General features: G+C 43.7%; 1 protein-coding gene across 6 annotated transcripts in view; it reads left to right on the forward strand.

Annotated features, from left to right (window-relative positions):
- The first annotated feature begins 7,623 nt into the window (after positions 1 to 7,623).
- CTNNBL1 (catenin beta like 1) overlaps positions 7,624 to 14,176 on the forward strand; it is a 151,673-nt gene continuing 145,120 nt past the window's right edge. For all 6 annotated transcript variants that reach the window (XR_011494636.1, XR_011494637.1, XM_070485907.1 and 3 more), the window contains exon 1: positions 7,624 to 7,771. Coding sequence is in view for 4 of the 6 variants with exons in the window: in XM_070485907.1 (XP_070342008.1) it covers positions 7,742 to 7,771 (30 nt within the window). In the remaining 2 variants the exon portion in view is untranslated. The remainder of the gene's footprint in view (positions 7,772 to 14,176) is intronic.

Raw genomic sequence — 14,176 nt, forward strand, 5'->3', positions numbered from 1 at the left:
TGGGGGAGTGGGGTGCTTCCAAAGGAAACAGATTTATGTAATTTTACAAAGCCCGAGGTGTGGCATTACAAACAACTTTAATAAATAGTGGGAAGATAAAACATTAGTTTTATTTTATTACCTTTATAGATATTTATATATTTTATATATTTATTGTGTTATTTACTTTTGTAATACTTGTTCAGGATAGAAATTGAGAAAATGCAAGTAGATAGAAGAAGAAAATTAAAGCCATTCGTAGCCCGCTACTCAGAGATCGTCACCACTAACATGCAGCACAGAACGTGTGCACCGTCTTCATGAAAGATTCAGAGAGGGCGTCCCAGCAGATCGAATAAGGCTTCGAGTCTGGTGGACTAACGCCCCCTAACCGGGCGATGAGGGTGATCAGGAGGAGGAGAAAGAAGAAAAAGAAAAGGGGGAAGAGGAGGAGGAAGTGGTGGTGGACAAGGAGAGGGGAGGGGAGCGATGGGAAAAGAAAGAATCTTTGAGTTTTTGTGTGTGGGCATCAGAGGGTAGATGGGGCACTGAAGGGCAAGATAGTGTCTACAGCTTGGTCTGACTCAGGGATGAAGGCTGACCCTCCTAACGAGAGATGCTGGGGACAGAAGACTTGAGATGCAGTGTACAAGCAGAACTGCTTTGGGGCCCAGAGGACACATGTCACCCAGCAGTGAGGAGAGGTGCCTGTGCCCTGTGTCTCTGCAGGACACAGTCTGGCTCTGCTGCTCTGAGGACCCAATCAGGAGGCCAGGGCACCTGCAGCATCCTGCAGCTTCTGGAGCACCAGAGAGCAATGCAGGGCAGCAGTGGCAGGGGCGAGGCTCCCCTTCAAGAGACTTGGGGGCAGCAGGTGCCAGTGAAGAGGGCAGAGCAGAGGGTCCCTTTAGAGGATCAGTCGAGAATATACATGGGCATACGCACGCCCGGAAAGAACTCAGTCTTTTATGAGAGCTGGGCTGACAGGCTCGTACCGTGCAGGTGGAAGCTCTAAGTCAGTGAATGTTATTTAATGTCAACGGGACATCACTTATATACTCAAGATGTCAGGCTTGGAAAAATTTAGGTCTTTCAAATCTATACATGGATACGTATAGATTTTTTTCTAAGGAAAAATTCGAGATTTTACTCTGAGTAGAGAATGTTTGAAACTTCTGAGGCGGTTAACATAGATCAGTTTTTCTTAAGGGGTGTATCTGATAACACTACTTCCACGGGATACTAACAGGTGTTACAGGAAAAATGGCTTCTGTGGTCAACTGGGCTTGGAAAATGAAGTTAGGCAGGTGTCCCCCTGCAAGGCTGCTCGGAGCTCTTAATACACTAATGTGCTTTGTGATCCCCTACAAGAAGGTGAAAATTTAGCAGCTGCCCCTCTAGTTGATCTGGGGTGCAAGGCCATTCTCCGCCTTCATTGATATCTGCTGGGAATCGTTCAGGGAGTTGAATGGGTTTTAATCAAATTCTCAGTTTATCAGTAGGTCACAGTGGCTGCCAAGGACGGGAATGCTACTCTTTGGTACCTAATCTGCTTCAATTTTGTGTATCTATTGCTGCATAACAAATTACCTAAAAAACTTAGGAAGCTAAAATACCAAAGCACTTATTAGCTGTTTCTGTGGATTAGGAAGTCAGGACCGGCTTAGATGGATGATTCTGACTCCCCACGTCTCACGAGGTGGCAGCCAGGATGGCAGCCAGGGTTGAGGTCATCTGAAAGCTTGCTGGAATTGGACGCTCCACTTCCACGATGGACCCAATGAGTCTGGCTTCCTGGCATTTGTGCCCTAGGTATTCCCCTCCTACTATGAATAGGTCTGGCCCGTGCAACCTATAGGATAGTGCAGAAATGATGGACTGTGACTTCTGAGACTAGGTCACAAGAAGCATCGTGGCTTCCACCCTGATCTCTCTTGCTCTGGGGGAAGACAGCCACCGTGTTATGAGAACACGTGGGCAAGTCTGATAGAGAGGTCCATGTGGCAAAAAATTGAGGTCTCTGGCCAACAGGCAGCATCAACCCGCCAGACACGTGAGTGAGCCATCTTGGAAGCGACTGACATCTTAACCACAATCTCAAGAGAGACTGATCCAGAACTATGCTGCTGAGCTGCTTCCAAATTCCTGATCCACAGAAATTGTGTGAGATGATAAATGTTCATTGTTATTTTAAGCCACTACGTTTTGTTACTTGTTCCACAGCAATAGGTAACTAATACACATCCTTAGTGCTGAGGCTGGGAAATAAACAGCTATTTCAGGTCCCTGCCTAAGGAGCCTGCTTAATTCCCAAGCCAGAAGTGGTCTTGACCAATGTCCTTTCACTGGCCCAAATAATGATTGCATATATAGTTCTCTCCATCTCTTACTAGGAAAGCATCTCTGGAAGGTCTGACCCACGAGGACCATTGATGTGGGGCATTGATGAGAGGAGCCCCTCAGAATTAGGGGTTTATGAAACACCTTACATTCTTATGAGCCATTGTGAGCTCTGGTTTTCACGGCTGTTCCAGACCTACGTGTTTGACCATAGAAGCCTTTCTTTGTGCAATGGACACAGTTGGTCCTTACTTTCTTCCTTCTCCCTTCCTCCTAAGAGAAAACCTCAGCAAAGGAAGATCGCTCTTATTCTTCTTGCTGCTGGTGTGCCTAGAACTCCTGCTGCCATTCTGTTGCCAGGAGACTCATAAAATGAACTCCAACGTATCCATCACTTAGTTTCAACAATTGTCAACTCACCAATAACCCTCTCACCTATAATTCCACCCACGTGCACACCCACCTCCTCCTTGGATTATTTTGAAGCAAATTCCAGTCATCATCTTATTTCATATATAGATTTCAGTATGTATCTTTAAAAGATCAGGACTCTAACAACATAATTCAATTCTGTTATCACACCTCTAAAAAACCCTGAAATAATTCCTTATCATTACATATCCATGACTATTGAGTTCTTACTTCCCTCACAGTGTATCTAAGACCATAAATTCTTGTGTCTAATTGAGACCAGTGCCTGCCACTAGAGATAATTACTCTTTAGCATTCAGTAATCACCTGTGTCTGGATCATAAGTGTCAGCACTGTTTGAAAGGTTAACTGAGCCCAAATCTCTACTGTACAATGCATAGTCAGACAGGCTTGGATTGGAGTGTTGCCAGTCACCGATTCTAAGACTGTGGGAAAGTAACCAAACTCTCTGCCTCTCAGCTTTCATAGGTATTTCAAAATGTTAGAGTAGAGAGGATCCAGGGACCTGGATTTTGGGAATAAGAGGCAGAGGGAACAGGGAGGGACTCCTCTGGAATCCTAGAAATTGCATTCTTCTCCCAGGAAAACATACGCCCCTTTCCACTGCTCCCCCCCACCGTAACTCTTCCCCATTTGTTCAGTGCCTAAATGGAGTCAGGCTTTCTTCGGTGCTGTCATATGTTTCTAATCAGCCCAGGATTGCAGTGTAGGAGCTCAATATTGGTGATAAATATACTTTATGAGTGTTTTTTTGAGGATATTTTCTTAAAGGCTGTTCCAATACATAATTTACTGGGGCAGTGAAAGATGGAGGAAGCGACTCTGATTACATCTCGGAGCACCTAAAGCTTGAAGTTTTAGGAACCTAGGCAGCCCACAGCTATTTAAAAATTTTCTGGAAGGGATAATTCTTCCACATTACATTTTTAAAAAAGGTTACAGCCCAGCAGCTGGTCTCTTGGGTGGTGCCCTTCTCCCATCTCCTTTGAGGTTGCCACCCTGAAATCATTACCATCACATGTTTTTGGACTGCTTGGTGCATAGCGCACAGCTCTTCTGAACTTCCGTTTCCTCATCTTTAAAATTGAATAGCATACTGTTAGGATTTGGGGTAGGACATTGAAGGTATTTGATAGTATTATGGCCAGGAATGAATGAATCAATCAGTAGATTGACTGCCTCATTTATTATATCAGCAAGTATTTAGTTAGTGCCAATAAGTGCTAGGTAGTATGGTAGGTTCTGAGGTTATTGTGATGAACAATACAGCAATCTCTGGCCTTCTGGAGATGAGAATACAGAAGGGAAAAAAGACCCCAAAAGAATAAAAAGCAAACCAAGATAGAAATACAAATCACAAGTGTTCTGAAGAAAATGGTCAGGAACCTTGTTAGAGAATCTTGAGTGGAGGATAGGGACTGTCTTAGATCTCATAGCCAGGGAAGGCTCCTCTGATGGGGGGACATTAAGCTGAGACCTGAAGGGTGAGTACCCCAAGCCTTATCCCCAGGGAGGTTCCCAAGGAATTATTAACGAATCCTCTCAGCAAGATAAAGTTGAAATATCTTAATATAGCATTCAAGATCCTCTATGATCAGGATTGCCAGATAAAATACAGAAGGTCTAGTTAAATTTGAATTTCAGATAAGTAACAAAAAGTTTTTAGTATGTTACTAAATATTGCATGGGACATATACTAAAAAAATTTTGAAGTTCATCTGAAATTCAGATTTAACTGGGTGTCTTATTTTTTGGGGGGGGAAGATTAGCCCTGAGCTAATGTTTGCCACCCATCCTCCTCTTTTTGCTGAGGAAGACTGTCCCTGAGCTAACATCCGTGCCCATCTTCCTCTGCTTTATATGTGGGACACCTGCCACAGCATGGCTTGATAAGCGGTGCGTAGGTCCCAACCTGGGATCCAAACCGGAGAACCCCAGGCCACCCAAGCAAAGCGTGTGAAATTAACCACTATGCCACCGGGCCAGCCCTGGGTGTCTTGTATTTTTATGTGCTAAATCTGGCAACCCTATCCATGACCTTCCTCTGCCCCCTTCTCCTGCCTTACTTACCACCATTCCTCCACACACCCTGTGCCCTGTGTACCAGAGATGGTCCAACTTTCATGTCTTTGTGTATGCTGTTCCCTCTGCGTGGGTCACTGGTCTCCCACCATGTCCTCTTGGTAGACTCTTCTTATCCTTTAAACCCTGGTCCAAATGGCACCTCCTCTGGGAAACCCTCCATGGCAGAGCACGCTATCCCCATTCCAGGGTGCTCACCAGACCTGGTTCTTACAGGGGTTTGCTTATGATTCTATGTTTTAAGGTCTGGTCTCTAAAAATACGTCGACAAGATTGGATGCCTGCAAAGGAAAGGGTGTAAGGAATGATTTCATCTCTCCTGCCTCCCCACCCCAACATTCCCCCTCAACTCCTCAACATATTAACATCACACATTGATGGGGCACTTTTCTGTGCCGGGCACCCTGCTAAGTGCTTTGCATACAGCATCTCATGTAAACTCCATAATCTTATGAGGTAAATTTGGTTGCATCTCCACTTAGCAGGCGAGACAATGAGGTACATAGAGGTTATGTCGCTTGCCTCAGTTTCCACATCTGTAAAATGAGGATCATAACAATACCCTCCTCCTCAGGGTTTCTCCCCAACTAGAATGTAGGTTCCAAGAGAGCAGGAACTTTAAAAAAAAACAAAAAACTTCTATATCCTCAGAGGCCAGGATTGTGTAGGCATTGAGTAGGCACTCCGTAAATACTGTCGAATGAATGAAAGAACCACTTTACAGATGAGGAATTGCAACTTCCAGAGAAAGCAACTTGCTCAAGTGCACAAAGTAGGTGTGGTGAGACTTTGACTAGAAGCAGAAGCAGTAGTGTGCTGGTAAATGTTTACCAACCAGCTCTTTGGAAAGACAACCCTGATTTGTGTCATTTGTTGATTTCCATAATGTAACTCCCACCACAGCTGATTTCAAGCAACCAACCTGATGTCAATCTGCTTGCACATTTCCTGAAAATTTAACCATAGGCTCTTGGAAGTCTGTCTGTACAAGCTGGCTCCAGCATACTTCCTATTAGAATATAGTTCTAAAGGGTACACAGTTCCAAAGGTGCACTCTCACCATCACTCTGTCCTGCCTTCCTGAACAAGGCACAGTCTAAACTCACAGTTAGGTAGGAGGAGAACAGACACCCAAATAACTCAGTTCAAAACAGATTGCATGGGTGATCCTTAAAAAACATAAACCCAATCACTAAACTCCCCTGCTTAAAACCTTTCAATATCTTACCAATGCTCTTAGCATGAAATTCCGTCTCCTTATCATGACCCACAGGGCCTGCTGTGAAACCTCCTCCCATGCCAGGCACTGTACGAGGCTTCTTGTACTAGGATGTAGCAGTGAACACGACATAGACAATCCCTGCTCTCATGGAGCCTGCGCCCAGGAAATGAGGCTGTCAATAAACAAGTACCCAACCACGAAGTACAAAATCACAGATCAAGATATATGTGCAGTAGAGGAGAGTAGGAAAGAGAATAATGAGGAGGGGCTGCTTACTCGAACTGAGGGTGAATTGAGGAAGGCTACTCTAAGAAAGTGACATTGGAGACCTCAAGGATAAGAAAGAGTTGGATGAGGTGTGGGGCTAGTGGCCAGGCAGAAGAGGAGAGGTTTTGGCATTTTGAGGAATGAAAATAATTTCTGTTTATTTGGAGACAGTGGAGATGGAGAGGGTGATTATAAATATTGCTCTGGTCTGAATGTTTGTGTCCCCCTAAAGTCATATGTTTAAATCCTAACCCCCAAGGTGATGGTATCAGCAAGTGGAGCTTCTGGGATGTGATTAGGTCATAAGGGTGGAGTCCTCATCAATAGGATTAGTGCCTTTTTAAAAGAAGCAGGAGAAAGCTCCCCTTCTGCCATGTGAGAAGACAGTGAGAAGGCACCATCTATGAACCACAAAGCAGCCCTCATCAGACAAGGAGTCTGCCAGCGCCTTCATTTTGGACTTCCCAGCCTCCAGAACCGTGAGAAATAAATTTCTGTTGTTTATAAGCCACCCAGTGTATGGTATTTTTGCCACAGCAGCCTGAATGGACTAAGACAAATAGGAACGAGAAGGGCAGGGTGCTAAGGGCTGGGGATACCAAGGGAGAGGCTTACCACCCTTTTAAGATGGAGCCTTATTTAAATGCCTGGAGCTCAGGTGCACTCTTTGAATGATTCTCTTCCAGAGATGGTCAACTTTCTCCACCTAAAACCTTTTTATATCAGTTGGGTAGAAAGAAAATCACCCGGTTCCCACCTGCCTTGCAGAGATGAATAAACAAGCCCAGAGAGGGAAATGTGATCGCCAACAGTTTCTCAGACAGGGATAGTCGCACGGCCTTGGACAATACACTTTCTGAGCCAGAACTGTCCAACAGAAATAAAACGGGAGCCACAAAGACAGCACATATGTAATTTTCATTTTCTACTAGCCATATTTAAGAAGTAAAAAGAAACGGGTGAAATTAATTTTATAATATATTTGACCCAATATTTCCAACATATCGTTTCAACATGTAGAAATTGGGTGTGCATTTCAGTTACACTTATGTCCCTGAAGGATGTGGGAGCACATGCGAAACACCCAACACTCCGCCCCGCGCTCGCGCTGGTAATCTGGGTTCCTTTGGGTCTTTTCTCTCGCCGCCCCGCCCTCCTTCCAATCTCCGCCCCCTTTCCCCGCCCCCTTCAGGCTCCAGGCGGAAGCGGTACTGTCCCCAATGCGGCGCGCTTTACGGTGGCGCCGCCTTTTACCGCAGTGTGGCCGCCTCGCGCGTCGCGCGCACTTTTACCTCATTGGCTCTGCGGCCCCGCTCACGGCGCTTTACGGCAGTGTGGCTGGAGCCGCTACTGAGGGGGCCGCGGTTTGGGCGTGAGTGGAGGGAACCGGAGTAGCCGGTGTCGGCTGGGCCTACAACCATGGACGTGGGCGAACTTCTGAGCTACCAGGTATGAGGGACGAGGAGGGCCGGTGGGCCGTTCCCTCACCCAGCCATCTCACCTCCTCCCCCCTCCGTCCCGGGTCTCCTCTCTTCTCGTGGCACCCGGGTCCGAGCCTCTCGTTTCCCTTCGCTCCCTCGAGACTGCTGGGCCTTTCAGTTCATTCCTTCTCACGGCCCGAGCCCCGTCTTCGCAGCTGCAGTCGGGGCCCCTTCTCACCCCACCGTGGGGCCTGGTTCCCTTCAACTCTGGAGGCCCCAGATTGTCCTCGCAACCATCTCCCTTCTCCCCCAGTCACTGAGTGTGCGGAGGTGGTGGGAGAGCCCTGGAGCCCCGGCTTCTCCACTCACGGGCTGTGTGGCTTTGGGACAAGTCACTTCGCCCTCTTCGAGCTTGAGTAGTTGTGTATATAAACCCGAGTAGAGTTGTTTGGGGACTAGATCAGTTAATGGATGTGAAAGCTGATTTTAAAGTGTAGAAAGCTGTGCCCGTGTTAACTGCAGTTGGGAGCTCTGGAATTCTAGCATGGGATGGGTCCCTAGGGATCTTCTTGTCCCCCTTGCTCAGGGTGCTTGTAGGGAAACAGTAGCCCAAAGGGCAGAAAGGACTTGTCCAGAGTCACTCAGCAGGTAAGAGGTGGCATCAGAGCTGAGGTCTCCTGGCTCCTTGCTCCAATCTCCCCCCTCTTTCGGCTTCCTGAAGAGGCTCCTGTGAGAAGCAGTGGAGCTGTGCTGCCCAGTATGGTAGCCACGAGCCACGGATGGCTGTTGAACACTTGCAATGGGACTAGTCTGAATTGAAAAGTACTCTAAGTGTAAAGTCACACTGGATTTTTGAAGACTCAATATGAAAACGTTAAAATGTTTATATTGATTACATGATCTTATTGATTATATCAGTTACCTTGATTATTGATCATATTGATTAGATAATTGTATTATGGATAATGGGTAGAGTAAAATACATTTAGAATAAATTTTACCTATTTCTGTGACTTTTTAATGTAGCTACTAGCCTTTCGGTGTGGCTACCACTGGCCTTATGTTTCCATTGGACAACTCTGCAGTAGAGAATAGGAGATTTTAAGAGCCACGAATCTGGAGCCCCATGTTGCTCGGAATCTCTGTTTTGCTACTGACTGGCTGGCTTGTTTGACCTTGAAAAAAATATTGAACCTCTCTATGCCTTAGTTTCCTCGTTTGTAAATGTGGGCAATGATGGCGTCCACCACATAAGTCTGTTGTTAAGCCGTCGTGAAATGTGAAGTGCTTAGACCGATGCTTGTCAAAGAGTAAATGTTTGGTAAATGTTAGCAATTATATTCATGCCACCTCCTCAACCAGTATACAAAGAACTGACCTTGGAGACTCTAGACATCCTGGGAAAGAACTTGTAAGCAATGGGAGATACATAACTAAGAGATTTCTCTTTTTAAGACAGTAATTGAACGTGAAAGAAGAAATAGGAGGGTTGTTGAATGAGTGGCTGTAGGCTTGTTTGGGAGTTGTAGAATGGCTAGCCCATTGACTCATAGAACATTAAAGCTAGAAGATGTTCATTCATTTGCTTAACAAATATTTATTGAGCACCTACTGTGCAAGGCACTGTATCCACTGAATATATGACATTGAACAAAACAGAGGAGGTTCTTGCTTTTGTAGAGCTTGTAGTCTGTTGGGAAGTAACAAGATAATAAGTGAGTAAACCCACGAGAAATTCAGATTGTGGTAAGTACTTTGAAGGGTACGCAGAGTATTCTGTGCTGTGCTGTCTGACATGGTAGACTCTGGGAACATGTAACTGCTGAACACTTGAGATGTGGCTAGTTCAAATTGAGATCTATTATGTGTGTAAAATACATACTGGATTTCCAAGAATTACTATGAAAAAAATGAAGGTAAAATATATTAATAATTTTCATATTGGTTCCATGTTGGAATGATTATACTTAGGATATATTGGCTTAAAGAAAATATATTAGGTGGCCAGCCTGGTGGCGCAGTGGTTAAGTTCGCACATTCCGCTTCAGTGGCCTGGGGTTCGCTGGTTCGGATCCTGGGTGAGGGCCTATGCACCGCTCATCAAGCCATGCTGTGGCAGGCATCCCACATATAAAATGGAGGAAGATGGGCACACATGTTAGCTCAGGGCCAATCTTCCTTAGCAAAAAGAGATAGTTTCGTGGCAGATGTCAGCTCAGGGCTAATCTTCCTCAAAAAGAAGAAAAAAAAAGAAAATATGTTATTAAAATTAATGTCACCTTCTTAAAAACTTTTTTAATGTGGCTACTAGAAAATTTAAAGTTTTAATGTGACTCATTGGTGGCTTTCAATATATTTCTATCAGATAGCACTGCTAAAGAAAATAACCCCTGGGAGTGGGAGGCAGGACCTATTACTTTAAATACTATGGTCTGGAAAGGACTCTGAGGAATGGACATTAAAGGGCTGAAGGTTGAGAAGGACCAATCACGTGAAAAGGGCAGAATGATCACGGCAGAGGGAATAGCAAGTACGTAGGCTGTGAGGTAGAAGCTAATGCAGCCTGTTAGAGGATCAGAAAGGATTAATGGAGCTGGAACACGGTGAATGAGGAGAGGAATCATAGGTGATGAAGTTGGAGAAGTAGGCAGATGACAGGCTACGTAGGCCTCCCTCTGGGCCACGATAAGGAGTTTGAGCTTTATTTTGAGAGATGTTATGGATAACCTCATTCATCCCACTTGTTTATAGAGGAAAAGTGAACCCTGTTCTGGGAAGGGGACTTCCCTGAGGTTGTGGGCCAAGGTAGTGGCGGAGTTGAAATCAGAATCCTGATCTCCTTATTTCCAGCTCTGTTCATTTCTCACTTGCACTATTCATGCAGTTTCCTGTTTGTCCACTCTTCTTGTTCTTCTAAAGGATGGTAGAGTCTGGAATCTAGTCTGTAATCAAATTCACCCATCCTCTTGTGAAAGTTATGAGGATTGTCTGAGTTAATGGATGCAAAATCGCTTTGAAAACACTAACATTTTATAGATGTGAAGGATGCATTAGTTAACTGCATCATCCCTCTAAGTCCTTGTAACAACCCTATGAGGAAGGCACTGTTTTTAATCTCTATTGTACAGATGAGGGAACTGAGGTACAAAAAAGTGCCTACCTCATTGCTGGAGCTCCTAACCACCGTGCTGTACTGCCTACTTACTCTGTGCCAGATGCAGAGCTAAAGTGCTTTCAGATAAGTTCTTCATTTAATTCTCAATGTGCCCTTGAGGTTGGTGGCATGCCTGTTTTACGGAAAAGGAAACTCAAGTTAGAGGTCAGTCACCTGCCCAAGGTCAAACAGCCAGTAAGGAGTAGAGCCAGAACTGGAACCAACTGAATACCCAAGTCTAGTTTTTCATGTTGTTTTTAGATTTGTAAAAACTTTAAAAATTGAAGTGTTGAACGCATGTAGAAGAATGCATAAATCTTAAGTGCTGTTGATTATAGTTATCACGTACAAAGTAGACTCAATATGACCACGAAGGTTCATTTCTCAGCAACATGTGGGAACAAAGTCGTCTGATTGAAACGTCCCCACCCTCAGAGTCTGATTCTGTAAGTCTCACATGGGACCTTAGAATTTGCGTCTCCAACAAGATCCCAGGTGATGCTGAAGTTGCTGGTCCGGGGACCACACTTTGAGACCTTCAGGTCTAGTATGATCTACGTTCCTTTTAAAATTCTCCCTGGCTGAGACATTCACCTCCCTTCTCGTGACCATTAGTTTGCAGGTTTTTGAGCTTGTTAGACTTTTTCCCTGCCATCTAAGATATTGAGAGCAAATCACTTAATCTTCCTGGGCCTCAGTTTCCTCACATGCCTAATGAGGGGATTAAGTAAGTCTCTCTGAGGTCCCTTCTAGCTTTAAAATTCTCTGATACTAATTATTTAGGCTAAGAGCTCCCAAGTTATCAGAGGATAAAAAAGCTTGATGTTGTAGAATGAACGGAGGCTGAAAATCTGGGAGATCTGAGTTTTAATCCTACTTTTATCATTACTTATCTGGGTAACTCAGGACAAGTTACTTCCCTTTTCTGTACCTCATTTTTTTATCTGTAAAATGAAGGAATTGCGCTATGTGACTTCTGGTTCTTTCCTTTCCAACACTTCAGAGACTAAGGTAAGCAAAGAAAATATGTAATGTCAAGACATGTTTATTAAAAATATTTGACATTTTTTGGGTGCTTACTAAATTTCATTTTTGGGGCAACTTGGTGGGAAGAGTCCAGTTTTCTACCGAGATTGGTTCTTCTGGTAATAGAGTTAGGCAGCAAGTGCCTCAGTATATGCCTTATATCCTTGACATATGTTAACTATTCATTTGAGAAGACAGGAGAATTACAGTGTGGACAGGAGGTGGTGGAAAAAGTCTTAAAGAGGAAACCAGTTACGTTCCCAATATGGAAATGTACTTTTTTGATGCCTTCAGGCTTAGACATCTCATCAAGAAGTCGGCCCAGCAGTTCCTTGGCTGAGGAGTTTCTGCTGCATAGGCGCGGATGTGAACTCCAGGGCATTCTCATTAATACTAATTCCACAGATGTCTGCAAAAAGTTCTTACCTCTGAAATTTTGCAATAAAGAATTCACATTTAGTGCAGCTTGGCTCGATGGGAATGGCTTACTTTGTGACATGAGAAGTATTCTCTTTGAAGCAGATTGGGGTCAGGGACCCTTGGTTTTGACAGTACTGCAGACACCCACTCCTCCAGTCACCTATCAGTAATATCATAGCATTTCCTTGAATTGCAGGGGCTTGCAGGAATCTGTAATCTTCTCCTTTCCCCTTCTTATTTCTTTCTTCTGAAACAAAAGTTTTTAAGGACAGTGAACTGACAGGAACAGTATTAAAAGAAGGTGTTTGAGAAAAGGGAAACTGCTACCCTAATCCAATAAATACTTTTATATTCCCACAGTCCTTATGTATTTTGCATGGCTGTAACCATTGTGTATATACTATTTTGTGTTCTATGTTTTTAATTTAACATTGCCAGAAATATTTTCTGTGTTTCTATATAGTATTCATGTTATTTTTAATGTTTGCATCCTTTTTGCTCGAGTGATAGACCAGCCATTTTTCCCTGAATTGTTCCTCTATAACTGAGTATTTAGGTGGTTTCCAGGTTTTTGTTTTTGAAGATAATATTGCAATGAACTTCTTTATTTGTGTGGCATTTTCCCCCTCCCATCTGTTGTTAGTAAGTAACGTATGCCATCTTCTGTGCTAAGTATTGCATATACTAAAATTATTAAGACATGGTCCTGGACCTTAAAGAATGCGTAACTTAAGGAGCGAGACTGACATTTCAACAACTCACTCTGTGAATAAAGTATTACGGGAGCACAATAGAAGGAATGATTGGGTGGATATGCCTGGAGAGCGAGTGTATTGATGGGGATGGATTTGGTTTGGTCGTTGAAGAAAAGGGAGATGACATTGGAATCTTAGCCTTGATGAATGAATAGGACTTCCGTGGGTAATGAAGGAGGCCGAGGAGAATCGTTCTTGGCTAGGATTAGTGAGAGCAAAAACATGGGAGTGAAATGTTCAGAGCATAGAGTAAATGGGGGGAGTGGTAGGAGATGATGGGGTCACCTCAGCTGCAGATAAGGTCAGCAATATGCATTGCCTGTGTGGAATTAATCCTTCATCAGTTTACAGTGTTAACAAGAGTGTGTGTTCCTATTTTACTGCAATCTTGATACCACTGGTTGTCCTAATTTAATTTTTTCCTGTTAATCTGGTAGGTATATAAAGTGTTAGTTGAAATTTGCTTTAATAAGTATTTTTTTCCTTGTGTGTATCATTTGTATTTCTTATTATCTACCTCTTTCTCTTAAGGTAGTGTTGTAGTTTGTAATTGAGCTTTTCTTTGTGTTTTTTGTTGATGGTGTGTGTAGAAGAAACATTATCGGAAGCTTGAACACTGTGCTCACATATATCTTTCATTCTCTGGTGGCCCCGTTTTACCTCTAACCCCGAGGATATTATCCTAATCATGATGTCGGTTTATAGCATTGTGAAATAGGCTCTTTTGCATGACAGTTGAGACTAGTGGTTTTCCAACTTACTTTTTCTTAGTAGTGGGATGATAAATAACAGATAAAGAGCTATTCTCATTGATATTCCCATTTCAGGATGTTTTCTGTTTCATCTCCTGAATGATTTTTTCCTTAAGTTCATTTCCTCCCTTTGCAACCTTCTCATCCTCTCTCTTTCCCCTGATGCATTCTTTTCATCCTCATTATATTTCTGTGTGTTGTTGGACGCTAGATAGTGCACTTAGAGGCCGGGATAGCACCTAGCAAGAGTGTCTCACTCATAATTGATGTCTAATAAATGGTTGTTTAATGATGGCTCTGGTTGTTTTCTCTTTTTGGAAGGCTTT

This window comes from Equus asinus, chromosome 15 (genome assembly GCF_041296235.1).
Source record: "Equus asinus isolate D_3611 breed Donkey chromosome 15, EquAss-T2T_v2, whole genome shotgun sequence".
Classification (NCBI taxonomy): domain Eukaryota; kingdom Metazoa; phylum Chordata; class Mammalia; order Perissodactyla; family Equidae; genus Equus; species Equus asinus.